The following is a 23,392-nucleotide window of genomic DNA, read 5'->3' as shown; positions in this document are numbered from 1 at the left end:
CTAATATCTTGGCTTTTCTCCTGTCTGGTTTAGACTCAGGTTTGGCTCCCAGTTCTCTCAGAAGACAGATATCAGCTTTATCTGTCCTCTTTCAGCGCAGGATTGCTACCAACTTGCATGTTAAGACTTTCATCCAGGGGGTCTCCCACTTGGTACCTCCCTATAAGGCACCTATGGACGCCTGGGACCTTAACCTGGTCCTAAGTGTTCTGCAGGAAGCTCCATTTGAGCCGCTGCAGGATGTCTCCTTGTCATACCTTTCCTGGAAGGTGGTGTTTCTGGTAGCCATAACATCGATCAGGAGGGTGTCGGAGCTGGCAACATTATCTTGCCGAGCCCCGTTCCTGACCTTTTACAAATACAAGGTGGTTCTTAGACCAGCTCCTCCTTTTTTTACCAAAGGTTGTTTCATATTAATGAGGATATTGTCTTGCCCTCTTTCTGTCCAGCAACGGTGCACCGTGTGGAAAAGGCTCTTCATACGTTGGACCTGGTGAAAGCTCTCAGGAGGGACGTGTCGTGGACGGCACTCTTTCGTCAGTCAGACCCGCTGTTCGTGCTCCCTGAGGGTCGCAGGAAGGGACACGCTGCCTCAAAATCAACCATAGCCAAATGGATTCGTTTTGTTCAGGAATCCTACTGCGTCAGAGGTGCTTCGATTCCAGCAGGGATCAGAGCACACTCTACTCGGGCAGTGGGCGCCTCTTGAGCGCTTCCACACCAGGCTTCGGCGGAACAGGTTTGCAAGGCAGCAACCTGGTCCAGCCTGCACACGTTTACTAAATATTACAATGTCCATACTCAGGCTTTGGCGGATGCGAGCCTGGGTAGAAGGATTCTCCAAGCAGCAGTGGCGCACCTTTAGACAAGAGGGGCATGTAGCTTGGATCAGTGAGTCAACTTCCCACCCAGGGACTGCTTTAGGACGTCCCACAGTATCTGTGTCCCCCAATGAGGCGAAGGAGAAACATGGATTTTTGTGATAACTCACCGTAAAATCCTTTTCTCCGAGACGCTCATTGGGGGACACAGCTCCCACCCTATTAGTCAAGTGGCTTCTGTTTTTTTAATTAATATGCTTTCTGTATGAAACTAGGGTGGCTATTTTCTAGACATGTTGTTACCTGTATTAAGGTTGATGTTATCTGATTTTTGTTTGTTCTCCTACAGCTTTTGCACCAAACTGGTTTCCGCCCGCAGTCGGGGCGAGGGTGTAAACGGCGGAGGAGGAGCTAACCTCTTTTTTCACTTAGTGTCAGCCTCCAAGCGGCAGTAGCATACACCCACAGTACCTGTGTCCCCCAATGAGCGTCTCAGAGAAAAGGATTTTACGGTGAGTTATCACAAAAATCCATGTTTTAGCAAACTCAATGCGGGCTTTCATGTGTATGGCACTGAGGAGAGGCTTCCGTCGTGGCCACTCTGCCATAAAGGCCCGACTGGTGGAGGGGTGCAGTGATAGTTGACTTTGTGGAACTTTCTCCCATCTCCCGACTGCATCTGTGGAGCTCAGCCACAGTGATCTTGAGGTTCTTCTTTATCTCTCTCACCAAGGCTCTTCTCCCACGATTGCTCAGTTTGGCTGGACAGCCAGGTCTAGGAAGACTTCTGATGGTCCCAAACTTCTTCCATTTAAGTATTATGGAGGCCACTGTGCTCTCAGGAACCTTGAGTACAGCAGAAATTCTTTTCTAACCTTGGCCAGATCTGTGCATTGCCACAATTCTGTCTCTGAGCTCCTTGGCCAGTTCCTTTGACCTCATGATTCTCATTTGGTCTGGCATGCACTGTGAGCTGTGAGGTCTTATATAGACAGGTGTGCGCCTTTAGAAATCAAGTCCTATCAGTTTAATTAAACACAGCTGGACTCCAATGAAGGAGTAGAACCATCTCAAAGACGATCACAAGGAAATGGACAGCATGTGACTTAAATATGAGTGTCTGAACAAAGGGTCTGAATACTTATGACCATGTGATATTTCAGTTTTTCTTTTTTAATAAATTTGCAAACATTTCTACATTTCTGTTTTTTGCAGTCAAGATGGGGTGCAGAGTGTACATGAATGAGGAAAAAAAAGAACTTTTTTGAATTTACCAAATGGCTGCAATGAAACAAAGAGTGAAAAATGTAAAGGGGTCCGAATACTTTCCGCACCCACTGTATGTGAACAGCTTGCCATATTAATACATTTTTAATTATATTACATAATAATGTTTATTTCCCCAGGACTCGGCAGACTATCCTCTGTCACTCAGCTCAAAGACTTGGAAGAAGTTCCGGGTGAATTTTGGAGAATTTCTGGGCGCTTTGATCATCTGCTGTCAACACAACGTCATCTATGACGGGATTTTCATGGACCTACTCGTCTCCTTTGTCACTGGTCTGTCGGACTCCCAGGTTCGCGCCTTCCGACACACCAGCACATTTGCCGGTGAGTTGTATACAGTCCTGTGATCGTCGGTAGACGCCAATAATAGGGAGCGTAATAAGCTACCGGGGAATATTCAACTTGCTTCTATTTGAATCTCTTCCGATTTTTGGTAAGAAATGTGGAAAACAAAGCAGTGAGCGCGTGGTTCTGTCATCGCGTCTTTTTAGTATTAGACGTCTTTCACCTTCCTAGGAGTGGGCCAGGAGGTGGTCCGCAGATCGCCCCAGCAGCCCATCTTTCTCGTCCTTCATAAATTGATCACGCTCTGAAAAGTCAACCTTGTCGCTGTAAGATGTGCGAGGTTCCTCTGCAGGAAGATTCGGCCATAAATCTTTCTTCCTTTCTCCTCCACCATCTGTTCCTCTGGACCCTCAGGATTTGGCTCCTCTCCGCTGCTGACACCTCCTCCTTCTGACTTTGCTTGTCCCTTTGTTCTTCTATTGATTCTTTTATATGATGATTACAATCAGCAGAAGAAACGTCCCCGACACATCTGTCCTGTGACTGGAGGATGGTGGCGGATATAACCTGTTTTCACAGGAAGATATATTGACTTTGTGTGAAATTGGCGCCTGAGATAGGGAACATCGGCCTCATTCACACATTCAGCTTTCTGTCCATGATTCATGGACCGGCTGCAGGTCTCCCAACCCAAACTCAATGGTCTCCTACACATATATTTCGGGATGTGACTTTCAGGATACTGCTGCCAGTTCCTGTGTCATGGTCCGTACTTGACAGCGATACACAGATGTGTGATCTATTCAGTCATAGATTGTGAATTTGGGAGAAAGACGGGGACGGATGGGATGGCAACCTTTGTCCTGCTCTAGATTCTGACCATTTGGTCGTGTTCGACCCTCGGATACTCTGTAGACCAGTTCTGTCCATGCCTCCCTGTCTTTCACATAAGCTGCAAAAAGAAAGAAAAATGCAATTAATGGTCTGTCTGCTCGGTGATAACCTCTAAGGATGGTTATACAGTTACTGTTGGCCGAACGCTTGTGTATTTACTGGTTTATGAAGTCCCCCCCTACACATGGCTGCTGGAGCCCCCCCCCCCCCCCCCCCCCCCGCACATAGTGTCCAGCACCTATTTATGGTGTCATGGTGAGACTAGGAAGGAGAGGACAAGGGGGACCACCGGGTAATGTCAGAGCAGGAGCTGTGAGGGATTGGGAAGATGTCACTTCACTTTTTTTCATATTTTTTTTATCCAATGTCTATAACTTCATAGTTTAAAAATAATTTTAATTCTCTATACAAACTCCTTAAAGGATATTCTCATCTCCAATATCCTGTCCCAGTATGTAATAGGTGTACTAATAATAACATTAGGAATGTAGTATAGTTCTTCTGATTCTTCATGTCACTTACCCCATGTGCAGGGCATTGCAGTAGCTTAGGTATCCATGGTTACAACCACTCATAAGGAGTGAGTTAGTTGTTAGTGGCTGTAACCGTGGATACCTAAGCTACTGCAATGCCCTGCACATGGGGTAAATGACCTAGTGAATCAGTAGAACTATACTATATTTCTAATTGAATTTTTGATATTGTGATAGGATCTTGGAGATGGGAATAGCCCTTTAAGAAAAGAAAAGCATTCAGCACAAGGGAATGCCAACGTTGGTGATATGAATTCTGTCTCCTGTAGGTTGTCTCCATAAATCTAACTATTACCAGCAGGATTTCACTTGTGCCGAAGGCTTTTCTTTTCTTAAAGTGACGAACCTTTCCCTTATGGCAGCCATCTTTCGGAGCAGGGATCCCTTTATCTATCCTTACTACTCCTTGCACATTAGTTTGTTTTTTTTCCTCCCATTCTTACACAAGCCATTACTTTTTTTGCCAGTGACATAGCCGTACGAGCGCTTGGTTTTTTTCCAGGAGTTGTCATATTCATTTTACCGTAATGTGCTGAGAAATGGCGACAAAAATCCAAATACCGTGAAATGGTGAAAAAACACAAACGCTCTTTGTTTTCTCTTTATGTTGTGGCGGTCACTTTGTGGTAAGAATCACCCGGTAACTTTTTTTTCTTATCTGTTACTCTTTACTTTTTTAATGGATAGAGTTCTATATTTTTGTTTTGGGGAGGTGAGTGGCGAAAAACACTGTCCATGTTCATTTTTATTTTGTTTTTCAGATTTTGCTATTTGCATTTTGGGAAGAGTAAGGCTGTGTTCACACGCAGCGGTTTTTCCCGCGGATTTGCCAAAAAATCCGCGGGAAAAACGCGAAAAAGAAGCTTCCCATTCATTTCTATGCATTTTGCACTTTTTGTGCACATTGATGCTTTTTTTACCGCGAAAAAACCGCATTGCGGTAAACGCAGCATGCTCATTAATTTCGCGTTTTTTTCCGCGTTTCTGGCTTTTTCCATGTGTTTAGAAACCGCGCGGAAAAAAAATGCAAAAATTGCGGTAAAAACGCGCAGAAAAAAACGTGCGGTTTCTGGGAAGGGAGTCCTGTTTTTCAGCAGAAAATTTCTGCTACGTGTGCACTTAGCCTAAGGGTGCGGTCATTTATGATTGTCTGATGTGTGTGTGTGTGTACTGTGGGGAAAATAAGGATCGGATACTCTGCTGATTTTGATAGTTTTCCCACCTACAGAGAATGGAGAGGTCAGTAATTGTTATCGCAGGTACTCTTCACCTGTGAGAGACAAAATCTAAAAAAATATCCAGAAAATCACATTGAAATTCAGGAGAAACAACAAGAGCATGCGATCAATTTGCATATAAAATTATCAAAATTTCATTTAGAGAAAGTACTACAGGTAAAATTCTCAAAGTGACAGAAGTGCTCATCAAATAATGCAGACAGTATTAACCCAAGTGTCCCCAACTCCTCCGACTATGATGGAAACAATCCCGGCAAAAATCCCCAATATGGTCATACGTCCAATTACCCATATCATAATGCTATAATAAAGCCAGAGGGCTATGTAGTAGGATCAGAGACCAAGAAGTGGGACCATCAGAAACAGGTGACTGAATGGTACGGGTAATCCATAATAGCAAGTCAAAAAAATCCGTTAAAAGTACCCTAAAAGGAGCTTACCAGGGAGGGGAGGAGAAGTAGAGCCCGGCAGTGTCACCCTTGACTCGCGTTTCGCTGCGCACCAGGCTGCTTTGTCAAGGAGGAAGTCGCTGTAAGCGTCCATGCAGGACTTAAATTAGCCCCTGAACCCGGTCACATGACCGGAATCCACCAATGGTGATGGCGCCTTTGGCTCATGCGCCCTAGCGTCTGCAGGTCCTTCACTGCAGCACAGGCATCATGCACAGTGCGCACGCGCCGGGCATATGCCCGGATACAAGCGCAGTGCATACAGATGCCGGCCGCAGTGTGGAGCCACAGATACCAGAGCGATGCGCATGGCCATAAGGTTATAAAAGAGAAAAGTGGATGACTGCAACAGGAGTATAGATCAGAGCACAATAAAGGGCATACCGGTATATCATGGGCCAGAAAAACGCCATAATAGTTAATACATTGCCGCCACATATAGGTAACAGAAGAAAATCATATGTCAATATATAGATAACTGTTGTGAGTTCATTTTCCCCTTCACCATTGAGGTCTGATGAACTCCCTCTTCTGGTGAAGGAAGGTAGTGAGGCTGATTACCAAGCACCTGAGCAGGATGATGCCGTGCTGGTGATTTCTCAGAGGGATTCTAGGAGACCAGTCTGATTCCTGCTCCTCAAAAGCTAAGTTTTCTGCTCGGCTTTTCGCATTTGTGTTTTGGTTTTGTTTTGCCTTGTTTTTCTGGATTCTGCCATCCCCTGCTGGATGAGCTGAATTCCTTTTTGCTCTGTCTTCAGAAAATACCTGAGTACTGATATAGTCTTTTGAAGCCTAGCGTCTTCAGGGCTTTTTTCCCTATCAGTCTGTTGGCTCTTGTTTTGATAGGGTTTTGGCGGATTGCAGACAGCAGCTTTTCTATCCTGTCCTATTTAGTTAGCTCAGCCTATTTTTTCTATCTGTGTGAGTGTTTTTTCATCTTGCTTCACCGTCATTATATGTTGGGGGCTGCCTATTGCTTTGGGGTCTGCTCTCGGGCAGTTTAGATTTCCCTTTCTGTCTTTAGGATATTTAGTTCTCCGGCTGTGATCGAGGGGTCTAGGGCACCGTAGGAACCCCCCACGGCTACTGCTAGTTGTTGTTGATAGGTTCAGGGGTCTGCAATCCGATAGCTGCCAACTTCTCTGGTTTTTTGGACTTAGCTAGTATTTCTGTTTTTGCCTCCTACGGTGACTCATTCATAACAGATAACCACCTTGGGGCAGCATACATAGGCAGATAGTAAATCACACACCTGTACAGAGATAAATATATGGCGATGCATCCATTGAATAATTGTATGAAGATTTCCATACAGCGCTGGATACGCTTGCTTGCACTAAACGATATATAGGATCCACAAAACGGGGCAGAATCAAGGCCAAATGGAGGACCACTGTAGACTGACTAAATATAGAAAAGAATAAACTAAAAAGTTAGTGAAAAAATAAAAACAATTCAAAACAAGTACTGCTGGGAAGCGTGGGAAATACAGGGTTATGCGGACACAGGAACAAAGCCATAGACCTGGAATGCCTAAAGGAATGAGTCAATGTAGAGTATATATACTCCTAACCATATAAGGAACATGGAACTACGAAAACTGGTACGGATACCCACACAGGGACATCAGATCTTACAAAAATCGGGCGAAACTTAAGAACTCATTAAGTCCTCTTGGTGTCATGGTGTCCAATAGGACAATCCATTTTACCTCCATTTGTGCGAGGACTTTTTTGTAGTCGCCACCCCTGATGCCCATGTGGAGTACATCAATACCCCTGATTTTCAGCAACCCCGCATCGCAATTATGATGTACCCGGAAATGTCGGGGAATACTTTTGAGCTCAGTCAAATCAGACACCGTCCTGGCTGCGCCAATGTCCCGCACAGGCTCACGTGTTCGCACCCTCAGCTCCCTAGAGGTGAGACCCACATATATTCTGGGGCACGGGCATGTGGCGTAATAGATAACATTTGAAGTGCTACATGAAATCGGATATCTGATCTTATATTCCCTTGTGCCATCTGAGGAGCTAAAGGTGGAGCAGCGCAGGACATTGGCACAGGCAAGGCAGTGCCCACATGGGAAGGACCCGCACACCGGACCGCTGGAACCAAAGAAGTTCTTGGGGGTGGGCGCATAATGGCTCCGTTCCAATAAGGCCTCTTTCACACTTCCATTTTTTGACGTCAGTCAAAATCCGCCAATTTTCGGAAAAAAAAAAGAAAACTGATCCGCCAAAAAAGGGGCAGTCCTGTTTTTTTCCCCATAGACTTACATTAGCGGCGAATCTTGACCGACGGTCGTCCGTCCGTCTCACCCATTTTTTTGACGGATCCGTCAAACTTTTAGCGTCTCCTGGGCGGATGAGACGGACTCTGCAACGTTTTTTCCGAGCGACGGTCCGCTAATTTATATTGCGCATGCCCGGCAGATTCGCTGGAGCACAGCTTTTAACCCCTGAGTTGCGTTCCGGGACAGCCGTGCAAAGAAAAAAAAATTTGCGCTCTCTCTCTCTCCCCCTCCCTCTCTCTCTCTCTCTCTCCTTCTACCTATCTCTCTCTCTCTCTCCTTTCCAGGCCGCGGTTCCTTTAAATTTCCCCTCCAGCGGATCCGTACACAACACGGATCCTGTAGCATCCGTTTAGCCCATGACAGAGGCGGATCCGTTTTTAACCGCTCTGGCGGATTTGCCTCCCGTCAAAATAACGGAAATGTGAAACAGGCCTAAGTCATTTAAATTCTTGGATCGACGCGGCGTGATGGAAGGAGAGTGCCCCATGGTGGGAGGAGTTGGGGACACTTGGGTTAATACTGTCTGCATTATTTGATGAGCACTTCTGCCACTTTGAGAATTTTACCTGTAGTGCTTTCTCTAAATAAAATTTTGATAATTTTATATGCAAATTGATCGCATGCTCTTGTTGTTTCTCCTGAATTTCATAGCTTTGATTGAGCTTGTGCATATGGTGTTGGAGTGGGTTGCTTTCCCCCCCATCTCCATTTCACCTCGTTACATTTATGGGGCTTTTGTTGCCAGATAATCCCATTGTAGGATTTTTACATAATTAATTTGCATTTTATTGCAGGAAATAAGTATTTGATACAATAATAAAACAGAACTTAATATTTGGTCCAGAAACCTTTGTTTGCAGTTAGAGGTCAGACGTTTCCTGTAGTTCTTGGCCAGGTTCGCGCACACTGTAGCAGGTATTTTGGCCCCCTCCTCCATACAGATCTTCTCCAGATCTTTCAGGTTTCTTGGCTGTCACTGGGAAACATTGCGTTTCAGCTGCCTCCAAAGATTTCCTATTGGGTTCAGGTCTGGGGTCTGGCTAGGCCACTCCAGGACCTTGAAATACTTCTTACGGAGCCACTCCTTAGTTTCCCTGGCTGTGGGTTTCGGGTCATTGTCATGCTGGAAGACCCAGCCACGACCCATCTTCAATGCTCTTATTGAGGGAAGGAGGTTGTTGGGCAAAATCGCGCTATACATGGCCCCATACAACCTTCCTTCAATATGGTGCAGTCCTCCTCTCACGTTTGCAGAAAAGCACTCCCAAAGTATGATGTTTCCCCACCATGCATCACGGTTGGGACAGTGTTTTTGGGGTTGTACTCTTACTTATTCCTCCTCCAAGCACATTGAGTGGAGTTGATACCAAGAAGTCCCAGCTCTCTTCAAATCATTGCCCAGGTCCTCCCGTGTAGTTCTGAGCTGATTCCTGACCTTTCTCAGAATCATCCATACCCCACAAGTCAAGACCTTGCATGGAGCCCCAGACGGAGGAAGATTGACAGTCATCTTCTATTCCATTTTCTAATAATTGCACCAATTGTTGCCTTCTCACCAAGCTGCTTGCCTATTGTCCTGTAGCCCATCCCAACCTTCTGCAGGTCTACAATTTTGTCCCTGGTGTCCTTAGACAGCTCTTTGGTCTTGGCCATGGTGGAGAGGTTGGAGTGTGATTTGAGTGCTTGGACAAGTGTCTTTTATACAGGTAATGAGGTCAAACAGGTGAAATTAATCCAGGCAATTAGTGCAGAGTAGGAGGCTTCTTAAAGAAAAGCTAACAGGTCTGTGACAGCAGAATTCTTGCTGGTTGATTGATGATCAAATACTTATTTCATGCAATAGAATGCAAATTGTGTAAAAATCATACAGTGTGATTTTCTGGTTTTTATTTTTAGATTCTGTCTCTCACAGGTGAAGTGTACCGACGATAAAAATTACAGACCCCTCCATTCTTTGCTGGTGGGAAAACTTGTAAAATTGATAGTGTAATAAATACTTATTTCCCCCACTATATATCTTTGTTTTTAGTCCCGTTAGAGGGACTTTGGATTTTTTATTGCCTATTTAGTACATACACTTCAATACGGTAGTGTAATTAGCAATCTCCTCTGAAGCCTGGCGACAGGTTAAAGGGCCGTTCCTCTGTCCGTAGTAGCACACGCACCGCTCCCCTGCCTCCTGCTTGCTGGATCCAGCGATCCAGTCAGCGTCCGGGCAGCGCTTGCAGGCTGTATAGCAAACAGCTAATCACACACTGGGAAACCGTCCGCCCTCCTAGATAGGGGCGGTGGCCTGTAAATTATAAAATTAAAATTCCCTCCTTGAGCTACATGGATCACGGATGGAGGGAGAAAATCCTCTCATTTTCCCTCTTTTTCCGCTTGTTGATTGATTTTCTCATTACTGATCCTTCCCGCCGTGCAGCCATGAAGCTGATGACGGCGTTGGTGCAGGTAGCCAGGGACCTGAGTCATCACCTGGACACGAGCCAGCGCCAGTTCAATGTGGAACGAGCGAAAAGTCCGGAGAAGAGGTCAGCAGAGCGGCTGGAGACGCTGGCGGAGAAGATGGCGGAGGTGGGTGTGACAGCGCGGACTCTACAATCGATCATTGTTTAGTTGTACATTTCTTTCCATCACTACGTGTGATGGTCAGACTAATACTCCATTGCCACAAGGGCATTACTAGGCCCGGAGGTTCCTGATGTGCGACGATCTTTTGGGGATGAATCCCCCGTCCGCCCGCACCGTATATTACTTGTATGTATCAGGAAGATGCCTGATTCCGGTCCTGTGCTGGATTAGTATGAGCGTCCGTGAGATCCTGACCCTGTGCTATTTGAGTGGCAGATGACTCTCCGCGGTCGGATTCTCCATCACTTGTATCAGATCGGTGTTTTCCTGCCATAATCCGACCTCAGGATCTAGAGCGTAGGAAAGAGTATGGCTCCCATATAGACGTGGGGCGTCCGTGTGGAAATGTCTGGTGGTCTCAAGGTTAGAGATCCCAAAACATCCAACTCCTTTCTCCCCGGTGCCTCTGTGATTGATGTCGTCCCACCATGGAGCCAGGTAATGTCAGCGGAGGGGCTGGAGCTGGGGGCGCTACCATAGGGCAGACCATTAGCCAACACATTGCCAGTCCTTCACAGGACTATTAGGATATTGACCCTCAATCTTTTTTCCAGTACATAAAGAAATGTAAAAAAAAAAAATAATACTTTAGTTAATATATTTTTTCATCATTTTATCCGACAGCTGACATTTGTCGGTGTATGGTGCGGGCTCCGCTCCTGCACCCGTCGTAGGCAGACTGTTATGTGCCATGTCACGATGATCTGATGCCGATTAGTTATTATTAGTAAGAATATATTCATTTATCTGTCCCCGCTCCGCACAGATGTATTCCAGCTTGGAAGATATCGGCAATATGATGAACGGAATATTCAAAGGCGTGTTTGTGCATCGCTACCGGTGAGTAGTATGTCCACGTGTCCTCCAGTCACCGTCACATACGCTCCCCGCAATCCAGCCGATCAATTCATAGGTAATAACAACCAATGTGTGTGAAAAGGGTCTGCGAGGCCTCTGGGAATAGTGAGATCTAGGTGTACTATGGCAGAGCGGAGCAGCACTACTGGAGTAGTGATGCTTGGATGTAGCAGCGCTGAGAGGTACTAGAGTAGTGACGCTTGGATGTAGCAGACCTGAGTAGTAGTGCTGGAGTAGTGGCGCTTGGATGTAGCAGATCTCAGTAGTGGCGCTTGGATGTAGCAGATCTGAGTAGTAGTGCTGGAGTAGTGGCGCTTGGATGTAGCAGATCTGAGTAGTAGTGCTGGAGTAGTGGTGCTTGGATGTAGCAAATCTGAGTAGTAGTGCTGGAGTAGTGGTGCTTGGATGCAGCAGATCTGGGTAGCAGTACTAGAGTAGTGACACTTGGATGTAGCAGAGCTGAGTAGTAGTGCTGGAGTAGTGGCGCTTGGATGTAGCAGATCTGAGTAGTGGCGCTTGGATGTAGCAGATCTGAGTAGTAGTGCTGGAGTAGTGGTGCTTGGATGTAGCAGATCTGAGTATCAATACTAGAGGAGCGACACTTGGATTCAGCAGACCTGAGTAGTAGTTCTGGAGTAGTGGTGCTTGGATGTAGCAGATCTGAGTAGTGGTGCTTGGATGTAGCAAATCTGAGTAGTAGTGCTGGAGTAGTGGTGCTTGGATGCAGCAGATCTGAGTAGCAGTACTAGAGTAGTGACACTTGGATGTAGCAGAGCTGAGTAGTAGTGCTGGAGTAGTGGCGCTTGGATGTAGCAGATCTGAGTAGTGGCGCTTGGATGTAGCAGATCTGAGTAGTAGTGCTGGAGTAGTGGTGCTTGGATGTAGCAGATCTGAGTATCAATACTAGAGGAGCGACACTTGGATTCAGCAGACCTGAGTAGTAGTTCTGGAGTAGTGGCGCTTGGATGTAGCAGATCTGAGTAGTAGTGTTGGAGTAGTGGCGCTTGACTGTAGCAGCGCTTAGCAGTGATATTTGGAATGGTGAAATTTGGATGTAGCAGAGTAGTAGTAGTGGAGATTCAGCAGGAATCCTGGATAATCCGGTGGTGTCACTTAAGTTTGACCTAACTGACCTGGTGTCCTGATGGCGTTTGACCATTTTGCGTTGCTGCCTGCAAGAACCTGACAGAAAGAGAAGAGATGAAATTTGATGGGAGGGAGATGAGGTGCGACATCATCTCTAATGACTATAATGAAGGCCTTCTTTATTGCCTGGCTTCTGTTCGCCCGGATGGCTCTGCTATCTGGCTGCCGATGGACATGTGAATACAGCTAGCTCCCACACCTGGCGGCTTCAGGAAGGCAGAATTTTAATAATTAGATTTTACTGTAAAACCCCTTTCTGGTTGAATATATTGGGGGACACAGGACTGTGGGTATACGCCCTGCCACTAGGAGGATCAACACTTGGTAGAAATAAGTGTTGGCTCCACCTGGTTGGCTTTATCATCACCTCCACCAGGATGTGACGTTTACTGTCTAAAGACCTCCCAGGAGGCACCGACTGAGTAAGCTGTAACCCTAAAGATGGATATTTGTCCCTTGTCTTTGTTGACTTCCAATATAGCCAACCTGACACATTTGGAAATGGTCCAGATGGTGGAGAGAACTCTCCCGGGAATGGTCTGGAGATGTACGAAGGGAGGGGAGGACTATGTCCACATGGCTGTGGAAAGCAGAGACCACCCTTGGAAGAAAGGACCGTAACCCTGCAAAAAAGAGCAAAGAGCTTAGAAATCCTGTGAATGGAGGTGATGGCCTTTAGGAATGACTGCATCCATGAAGTGAAGCTTGGTGAGATGCTGCAGTCTAAAGGTTTATTACACGTGTTTTTCTGGCCGCTGGCCCAAGCACTATGGTTTTCTGGAATCTGCCCAGGATCCAGAGAAAATGACAGTTTACGGCCTGTGGACCCAAGGTTCCCCACCCCTGCTATAGAGGGACCAGAGCATGTACACAAGTGTTTCGGGAACTAGCGATTGAGATAGTTGAGACCTTGTGGTTGGGACGGCAGAACTGACTGAAGACGTCTGTGAGGAGAACCCACGCTTCAGAATCCAGAGATTCTTGGCGGACAATGTCCTCGGCCCGGGAATGTGGAACGTGCAGCTCCATTCTGTAGGAATTGTAACCGATTCCCCATATAACTGAGAGAACTGGTGCTACCTTGATGGGTCAGGCCAGCCACCATAATCATATCCTGAAAGCAGGTGATCACTGAATTGGAGAGATCCAAAAATATGGCTCTTAGTAATAGAAGGTTGATCGGACGTGGGATTTCTCCTGAGACCAAACAGTAAAGCGTTGGATTGTTGTAGGAGAGAAATTGGGTGAGGATTACCACCTCCAATGCTGAGACCATCCAGCCCAGAACGGTTACCCAAAAATGGAGCAGGTGGATGTAGTCCCCAACAAGTAGCTGTACTGTAGCAGAGCTGAGCAGAAATGCTAGAGTAGTGACACTTTGATGTAGCAGAACCGAGCAGTGATATTGTAATAGTGAGATTTAGATTAATCAGAGCTATGTAGCTGTACTAATGTAGTAACACTTGGATGTAGCAGAGCAACACTACTGGAGTAGTATCATTTATATGTACAGTGTCTTGCAAAAGTATGCACCCCCTTGGTTTTTTACCTATTTTGTTACATTACTACCTGTGTTTAAATTTTTTTTGTAATCCAATTTGTGTGTGATGCAGCAGCACTAAATAGTCTAAGTTGGTGAAGTGAGAAAAATGTAGGCATAAATTAAATTAATTGGCTCAAATAACTAAAAAATGGCATATGTATTCACCCCTTTTGCTTTGAAGCCCCCCCAAAATTTCTGGTGCAAGCAATTCCCTTTATAAATCCCACGTCCCCCTGTGTGCAATCTAAGTGTCAAATGTCTCTGAGTATATACACTTAACCTTCTCCAAAAGGCCACAGAGGTTGCAACAGCATTATTAAGAGGCACCACAAACTAAACAACACCATGAAGACCAAAGAGATCTGCAAACAGCACCATAAAGGCCAAGGAGATCTTCAGACAACACCATGAAGGCCAAGGAGATCTCCAAACAACACCATAAAGGCCAAGGAGATCTCCAAGCAACACCATAAAGGCCAAGGAGACCTCCAAACAACACCATGAAGACCAAGGAGATCTCCATCAACACAATGAAGACCACGGAGATCTCCAAACAACACCATGAAGGCCAAAAGGAGATCTCCAAACAACACCATGAAGGCCAAGGAGATCTCCAAGCAACATTATACGTCCTGGCAGAGACGTGTCCGCGCTCAGAGCTTTTCAATAGTTCTTACGAACTTACAAGAGGTGAGCTGAAATTTATCTTTTTCAGTATTTATCTCCAAACAACACCATGAAGACCATGGAGATCTCCAAACAACACCATGAATGCCAAGGAGATCTCCAAACAGCACCATGAAGGCCAAGGAGATCTCCAAACAACACCATGAAGACCAAGGAGATCTCCATCAACACCATGAAGACCAAGGAGATCTCCATCAACACCATGATGGCAAAGGAGATCTCCAAACAACACCATGAAGGCCAAGGAGATCTCCAAGCAACACCATGAAGACCAAGGAGATCTCCAAACAACACCTTGAAGGCCAAGGAGATCTACAAACAAGTCAGGGCAAAGTTGTTGAGAAGTACAAGTCAGGGCTGGGTTATAAAAAAAAAAAAAATCTCCCAATGTCTGATGATTTCCCAGAAAACCATCAAATCCATTATCATCAAATGGAAAGAACATGGTACCACAACAAACCTGCCAAGAGAGGGCCGCCCACTAAAACTCTCAGCTCGGGCAAGGAGGACATTAATCAGAGCGGCAACAAAGAGACGAAAGGTAACCCTGAAGGAGATGCAGAGTTCCCAACAGTGTCCATACAACCACAATAAGCTGTACCCTCCCTAGAGGTGGCCTTTATGAAACAGTGGGCAGAAGGAAAGCCTTTACTTACACACAAAATTTGTAAGATTCAATTGGAGTTTGCCAAAAGATATGTGGGAGACTCCCCAAATGTGTGGAGGAAGGTGTCCTGGCCAGATGACAGCAAAATTGAACTTTCTGGCCACCAAGGTAAACGCTATGTCTGGCACCAAACCAACGCAGCTCATCACCCCAAGAACACCGTCCCCACAGTGAAACGTGGTGGCAGCATCATGCTGTGGGGATATTTTTCGGCAGCAGGCACAGGGAATATTTTCCAAGTCGAGGGGAAGATGGATGGTGTGAAATACAGGGATATTCTTGAGCAAAATCTGTTTCAGGCTGTCAGTGATGTGAGACTGGGACGGAGGTTCACCTTCCAACAAGACAATGACCCAAAGCATACTGCTAAAGCATATAACGAGTGGTTTAAGGAGAAAAGTGTAAACGTTTTTTAGTGGCCGAGTCAAAGCCCTGACCTTAATCCAAGGGAGAATCTGTGGTCAGACTTGAAGACTGCTGTTCACCGGAGGAAACATCTAACTTTAAGGAGCTGGAGCAGTTTTGCCTTTAGGAATGGGCAAAAATCCCAGTGGCAAGATGTGGAAAGCTCATAGAGACTTATCCAAAGCGACCTGCATCTGTAATTGCCTCAATAAGAGGCTCTACAGAGTACTGATTATAGGAGGGTGAATGTTTGCATAACTAGTTATTTTGTCCTACTTGTGGTTTGCCTACTATATACAGCATGAGCCCACACATAGCCTCCATATATACATGAGCCTTCCATATACAGTATGAGCCGCCACAGTCTCCATATACACATTATGAGGCCCCACCTAGCCTCTATATACAGCATGAGAACCCACATAGCCTCTCATATGCAGCATAAGCCCTCACCTGGCCCCTATATACAGAATGAGCCCTCACACAGCCTCCTATATACAGTATAAGTCCCACATAGCCCCCTATATACAGTATGAGCCCCCAGATAGCCCCCTATATACAGCATGAGCCCCATATACTCCCATATACTGCATGAGCCCTCACATATCCTCCCATATACTGCATGAGCCCCAAATATCCTCCCATATACTGCATGAGCCCCACATATCCTCCCACATACTGCATGAGCCCCACATATCCTCCCACATACTGCATGAGCCCCACATATCCTCCCATATACTGCATGAGCCCTCACATATCCTCCAACATACTGCATGAGCCCCACATATCCTCCCACATACTGCATGAGCCCCACATATCCTCTCATATACTGCATGAGCCCTACATATCCTCCCATATACTGCATGAGCCCCACATATCCTCCCATATACTGCATGAGCCCTGACATATCCTCCCATATACTGCATGAGCCCCACATATCCTCCCATATACTGCATGAGCCCTCACATATCCTCTCATATACTGCATGAGCCCCACATATCCTCCCATATACTGCATGAGCCCCACATATCCTCCCATATACTGCATGAGCCCCACATATCCTCCCATATACCGCATGAGCCCTCACATATCCTCCCATATACCGCATGAGCCCTCACATATCCTCCCATATACCGCATGAGCCCCACATATCCTCCCATATACTGCATGATCCCCACATATCCTCCCATATACTGCATGAGCCCTCACATATCCTCCCATATACCGTATGAGCCCCACATATCCTCCCATATACTGCATGAGCCCCACATATCCTCCCATTTACTGCATGAGCCCCACATATCCTCCCATATACTGCATGAGCCCTCACATATCCTCCCATATACCGCATGAGCCCTCACATATCCTCCCATATACCGCATGAGCCCTCACATATCCTCCCATATACCGTATGAGCCCCACATATCCTCCCATATATCGTATGAGCCCCACATATCCTCCCATATACCGTATGAGCCCCACATATCCTCCCATATACCGTATGAGCCCCACATATCCTCCCATTTACCGCATGAGCCCTCACATATCCTCCCATATACTGCATGAGCCCTCACATATCCTGCATGAGCCCCACATATCCTCCCATATATTGCATGAGCCCCACATATCCTCCCATATACTGCATGAGCCCCACATATCCGCCCATATACTGCATGAGCCCTCGCATATCCTCCCTTATACTGCATGAGCCCTCACATATCCTCTCATATACTGCATGAGCCCTCACATATCCTCCCATTTACTGCATGAGCCCCACATATCCTCCCATATACTGCATGAACCCTCACAAATCCTCCAATATACTGCATGAGCCCTCACATATCCTCCCATATACTGCATGAGCCCTCACATATCCTCCCATATACTGCATGAGCCCTCACATATCCTCCCATATGCTGCATGAGCCCCACATATCCTCCCATATATTGCATGAGCCCCACATATCCTCCCATATACTGCATGAGCCCTCACATATCCTCCCATATACTGCATGAGCCCTCACATATCCTCCCATATACTGCATGAGCCCTCACATATCCTCCCATATACTGCATGAGCCCTCACATATCCTCCCATATACTGCATGAGCCCTCACATATCCTCCCATATACCGTATGAGCCCCACATATCCTCCCATATACCGTATGAGCCCCACATATCCTCCCATATACTGCATGAGCCCCACATATTCTCCCATATATTGCATGAGCCCTCACATATCCACCCATATACTGCATGAGCCCTCACATATCCTCCCATATACCGTATGAGCCCCACATATCCTCCCATATACCGTATGAGCCCCACATATCCTCCCATATACTGCATGAGCCCCACATATCCTCCCATATACTGCATGAGCCTCACATATCCTCCCATATATTGCATGAGCCCCACATATCCTCCCATATACTGCATGAGCCCTCACATATCCTCCCATATACTGCATGAGCCCTCACATATCCTCCCATATACCGCATGAGCCCTCACATATCCTCTCATATACATACAAACATCCCATACACATGAAAAAAAAAAAAAACTACAAATACCTTGCTCCAGTTCCCCCCTGTCACTGGGGCACTGACTATCCGCAGTGCACACCTGACGTGATGAAATGAGGACATTGTGCCTGTTGACTCATGCTGATTGGTGGTAGATGGACCTGTGACCCTGTCCTCCACCAATGTATTCACCACTGTCTGCATCCCAAGGATGCGAATAGTGGTGATAATGGCGGAGGGCAGAGTGCGGCCTGTGGGCCACTGTTTCAGCCCTTTGGCACTGGAAACTGAGCTTCCTGGTGTGAGGCGGGACATAGGAGGAGACAGTCATTATTTTCTGCCTAGCGAGGTGCCTCCTAGAGCAGAGCGTATACCTACGGTCCTGTATTCTACTGCCTATGCAGAGCATTTGGAGCTCAGAAAGTCAGAGCTTTTGACTTCGCAGAACATATTGGAAAACAAATTGTCACATGAAGGACAGAAGGACATTCTCTTTTTTTCTGCGTTCATACACAGCGATGTCCATCCGGACATCCGGGCCCTCTGTATCGAGGAGTTAGGCACTTGGATAACGAACTACCCCCAGAACTTCCTGAATGACAGCTACCTGAAATACCTGGGATGGATGCTGCATGACAAGGTGACGGCCTGATGGAAAGGAGTGGATGTGATGAGGACCTGATGGTACTGCTGTACTTACTGTGTTATTACAGCAGGGAGCTGTGCGGTTACAGTGTCTGCGGAGCCTCCACGGACTCTACGATGTGCCCCAGTGGACTGGAAAGTTGGAGCTTTTTACTAGCAGATTTAAGGTACTGGGTCTTGTGTGAACGTGTGATTCTCAGAGTCAGGGGCTTGTGTGACCGGAGTCTCCTCTTACAGAGCAGGATTGTGGCCATGGCCCTGGACAGAGAGCCTCAGGTCTCCGCAGAAGCCATACACCTGATCATCCTCATCAGCAAGTGAGACACGGGAAGAATAAGTATATAATGGTCCATAGCTCCCGTTGTAATCAGCCATGTGTCGCCCCGTAGTGTCGCTGGAGAGGACTGTGGGACCAGGGATCGGTGATAGCGTGCCGAGTCAGGGCAGCCCCTTTACCTACTGATATCACAAGGGATTTTTCAATTTTCCAAAGTATTATGCAGAAGAGACAATTGAATGTGGTTTTCTGTCTTTTCTGCAGGAATATGGAGAACATTTTGAGCAAGGAAGACTGTGAGAGTGTCCACCCCTTGGTCTACACAGCCAACCGAGCAGTGGCAGCGGCAGCCGGAGAATTTCTCTACCAAAGGTTAGTGCTCCGATATCCAGGCAGGACGGCAGGGATCTGCGGAGAGGAGACATATGACCAGGGGCCGTCCTGCAGCCTCCTCACCACTTCACAAGCCCTCCAGCTTCTCCCCTGTAGGGGTTATGCTGGATCACTGATCTCCTGATTGAGTCTGCATTCTGTAGTTTTGGCTTCTTTTACATAATTAGGATATTGGACACTAGTGCGGAGGAACCATCCCCCGAGCACGGCCATCGGCGCAGCGCCCACACTGCCTTCTTTCATCTGCTGATTGAGTTCTTCATTTCCAGTGAGGTGAGTGCCCCAATGGCCGATGTTAGGTTTCTGCCTTTTACTTACATTACTTTATCTGTGGCCAAGCTGCCATGTCACACGGAGAAAAAGAGAGTCTATAACCGTGATACTTACCTGTCGCCAGCTTCATGACCACGCTGCGTACCTGGTGGACAGTCTGTGGGACAGCGCGGCCCCTCAGCTACGGGACTGGGAATGTCAGACCGATCTCCTGCTGATGAAGAAAACCTGTAAGTACAGAAGCATGGTGATTGTTATCTATATTATCTATTATCTATCTATCTATTGTGGTAGATCGGCTCACTCAGCTCTGCACGGAGGTAGACACGGGAACACTGTCTCTATAAGATCTTTACTGGTTTATTATCTATGCAGCATAATCCTTAATGAAGTCAAACTAAACACGGCACAAACCGGAAAACAAGACAAAGTGGTAACATAAAGCACAGGCCTTGTGGTAGCAGGGATCTGCCTGTTCAGGGTTTAGCAAAAACACACGGTTCAGGTTAGTCCAAGCACGAACAGTTCTCTGGAGTAAGCGTCTCCAGTCCCACTGAACACTGGATGCCTCTGGAGGCCGACTATTTAAATCCCAGAACACACCCTGGGGTGGAGATAAGATGGACAACCTCCCACCCACACACAGTGGTTGTTCTCAAAAACCCAGCCCTTAAAATGGCTGATTAACCCCTCTCATCACATAGTGTGCTGGAGCAAACTTCTGGGTTTCACATCACTGAAGTGAATAACCTCAATGGAACTTATCTTCCCTACAGCACTTTGCCAGTGACTCTGTCACACTATCTATCTATCTATCTGTTTATCTATCTATCTATCTAAAAAAAAAATGGAAGCGGCACACCGTTATCGGATCAAATCACATGCGATTTAATTGCCCATATGGCGACATTTTGGTCCAGGAATGTGGACGTCGCCTTATGGGCAATTAAATTGCACATGATTTGATCCGATAACGGTGTGCTGCTTCCATTTTTTGAGATATATTTTCTGGGTTTGGTACGTGCCTAGGAAGCTTCTGCACCCCACAAATATTTTTTATGTTGCTTTTTGTTCTTTTATCCATCTATTTATCTATCTATCTATCTATCTATCTATCTATTATCTATCTATCTATCTATGACCACACTCTGACCACCCTCCAGTCAGCTGCTGCGGTCTCGGGGACTTTCTTGGAGTGGTACCTGGGGACTACCTGCAACCAAGCCTACCCTCACCACCATAGGCTCTAGCAAAAACCAGGTAGTCCATTAGTCGCGCCCCTCTTGTTTAAGCCCTGCCCGTGGTGCAGTGGGTGCACACCCACCAGTGTTACAGGTATCAATAAATACGTCGGCTTGTCGGGGAAAAAACAAGCTATCACACAGCTCCACTGACAGAAAATGAAAACATTATGGGTCTCAGAAGTGAGCGACACAAGTTAATTTTTTTTATCTCTGTAATTGCACTGACCTGGCAGTCATTTTGCCAATGGACAATGAACACTGCAGAAACAAAAATTGTAAAATTCCGTTTTTTTTTCTCAATTTCTCTGCACTTTGGATTTTTTTCCGCTTTCTCAGTACATCACATGGTAAAGTGGATGGTGCCATTCAAAATTAGAACTGGTCCTGCAAAAACACAAGCCCTCATACGGCTATGTGGATGAAAAACATTACAAAAAATGAGGCCTTTGGAAATAAGGGAAGAAGATATAAAAAAAATGCAAAAACGGAAAATCGCCATGTCGGGATCTGGAAACATTACTCTTGGTAGTATCTGCTCTGTGTTACTCGGAGGTCACGGGGAGAGGCTGGCAGTCACGCAGGCTGTGCTTCAGTGTGTAGAGAGAGGACAAAAACTATAGCAGACTCTGCAGGGTTCAGGGGAATCCAGTCACACTCCTCGGCATCGATCTCTGCAGGGTTTATGGGAATCCAGTCACACTCCTCAGCATCAGACTCTGCAGGGTTCTGGGGAATCCAGTCACACTCCTCAGCATCGGACTCTGTGGGGTTTATAGGAATCCAATCACACTCCTCAGCATCGGACTCTGCAGGGTTTATGGGAATCCAGTCACACTCCTCAGCATCAGACTCTGCAAAGAGAGGGGATCCAGTCACACTCCTCAGCATCAGACTGCAGAGAGAGGGGATCCGGTCACACTCCTCAGCATCAGACTCTGCAGGGTTCAGGGGAATCCAGTCACACTCCTCAGCATCAGACTCTGCAAAGAGAGGGGATCCGGTCACACTCCTCAGCATCAGACTCTGCTGGGTTCAGGGGAATCCAGTCACACTCCTCAGTATCAGACTCTGCAGAGTTCAGGGGAATCCAGTCACACTCCTCAGCATCAGACTCTGGGGTTCAGAGGAATCCAGTCACACTCCTCAGCATCAGACTCTGCGGGGGAGGGGATCTAGTCACACTCCTCAGCATCAGACTCTGCGGGGTTCAGGGGAATCCAGTCACACTCCTCAGCATCAGACTCTGCGGGGGAGGGAATCCAGTCACACTTCTCAGCATCAGACTCTGCGGGGTTCAGGGGAATCCAGTCACACTCCTCAGCATCAGACTCTGCAGAGTTCAGGGAAATCCAGTCACACTCCTCAGCATCAGACTCTGCAGGGTTCAGGGGAATCCAGTCACACTCCTCAGCATCAGACTCTGCAGGGTTCAGGGGAATCCAGTCGCACTCCTCAGCATCAGACTCTGCAGGGTTCAGGGGAATCCAGTCACACTCCTCAGCATCAGACTCTGCAAAGAGAGGGGATCCGGTCACACTCCTCAGCATCAGACTCTGCTGGGTTCAGGGGAATCCAGTCACACTCCTCAGTATCAGACTCTGCAGAGTTCAGGGGAATCCAGTCACACTCCTCAGCATCAGACTCTGGGGTTCAGAGGAATCCAGTCACACTCCTCAGCATCAGACTCTGCGGGGGAGGGGATCTAGTCACACTCCTCAGCATCAGACTCTGCGGGGTTCAGGGGAATCCAGTCACACTCCTCAGCATCAGACTCTGCGGGGGAGGGAATCCAGTCACACTTCTCAGCATCAGACTCTGCGGGGTTCAGGGGAATCCAGTCACACTCCTCAGCATCAGACTCTGCGGGGGAGGGAATCCAGTCACACTTCTCAGCATCAGACTCTGCGGGGTTCAGGGGAATCCAGTCACACTCCTCAGCATCAGACTCTGCAGAGTTCAGGGAAATCCAGTCACACTCCTCAGCATCAGACTCTGCGGGGGAGGGAATCCAGTCACACTCCTCAGCATCAGACTCTGCGGGGGAGGGAATCCAGTCACACTCCTCAGCATCAGACTCTGCGGGGTTCAGGGGAATCCAGTCACACTCCTCAGCATCAGACTCTGCGGGGTTCAGGGGAATCCAGTCACACTCCTCAGCATCAGACTCTGCGGGGTTCAGGGGAATCCAGTCACACTCCTCAGCATCAGACTCTGCGGGGTTCAGGGGAATCCAGTCACACTCATCAGCATCAGACTCTGCGGGGTTCAGGGGAATCCAGTCACACTCCTCAG

General features: G+C 47.0%; 1 protein-coding gene across 4 annotated transcripts in view; it reads left to right on the top strand.

Moving 5' to 3' along the window:
* STAG3 (STAG3 cohesin complex component) overlaps nucleotides 1-23,392 on the top strand; it is a 163,541-nt gene that overhangs the window by 73,508 nt on the left and 66,641 nt on the right. For 3 of the 4 annotated variants that reach the window (XR_012221409.1, XM_073551650.1, XM_073551651.1), the window contains exons 7-15: nucleotides 2,228-2,432; nucleotides 10,229-10,380; nucleotides 11,204-11,277; nucleotides 18,785-18,908; nucleotides 18,982-19,080; nucleotides 19,151-19,230; nucleotides 19,455-19,562; nucleotides 19,751-19,856; nucleotides 19,981-20,086. Coding sequence is in view for 3 of the 4 variants with exons in the window: in XM_073551650.1 (XP_073407751.1) it covers nucleotides 2,228-2,432; nucleotides 10,229-10,380; nucleotides 11,204-11,277; nucleotides 18,785-18,908; nucleotides 18,982-19,080; nucleotides 19,151-19,230; nucleotides 19,455-19,562; nucleotides 19,751-19,856; nucleotides 19,981-20,086 (1,054 nt within the window). In the remaining variant the exon portion in view is untranslated. The remainder of the gene's footprint in view (nucleotides 1-2,227; nucleotides 2,433-10,228; nucleotides 10,381-11,203; nucleotides 11,278-18,784; nucleotides 18,909-18,981; nucleotides 19,081-19,150; nucleotides 19,231-19,454; nucleotides 19,563-19,750; nucleotides 19,857-19,980; nucleotides 20,087-23,392) is intronic. The other variant, XM_073551652.1, reaches the window with a different exon arrangement.

Source organism: Dendrobates tinctorius, unplaced genomic scaffold, assembly GCF_039654945.1.
Source record: "Dendrobates tinctorius isolate UK_male_01 unplaced genomic scaffold, ASM3965494v1 ptg000178l, whole genome shotgun sequence".
Lineage (NCBI taxonomy): Eukaryota > Metazoa > Chordata > Amphibia > Anura > Dendrobatidae > Dendrobates > Dendrobates tinctorius.
This window is presented reverse-complemented; position numbering and strand designations above follow the sequence as displayed.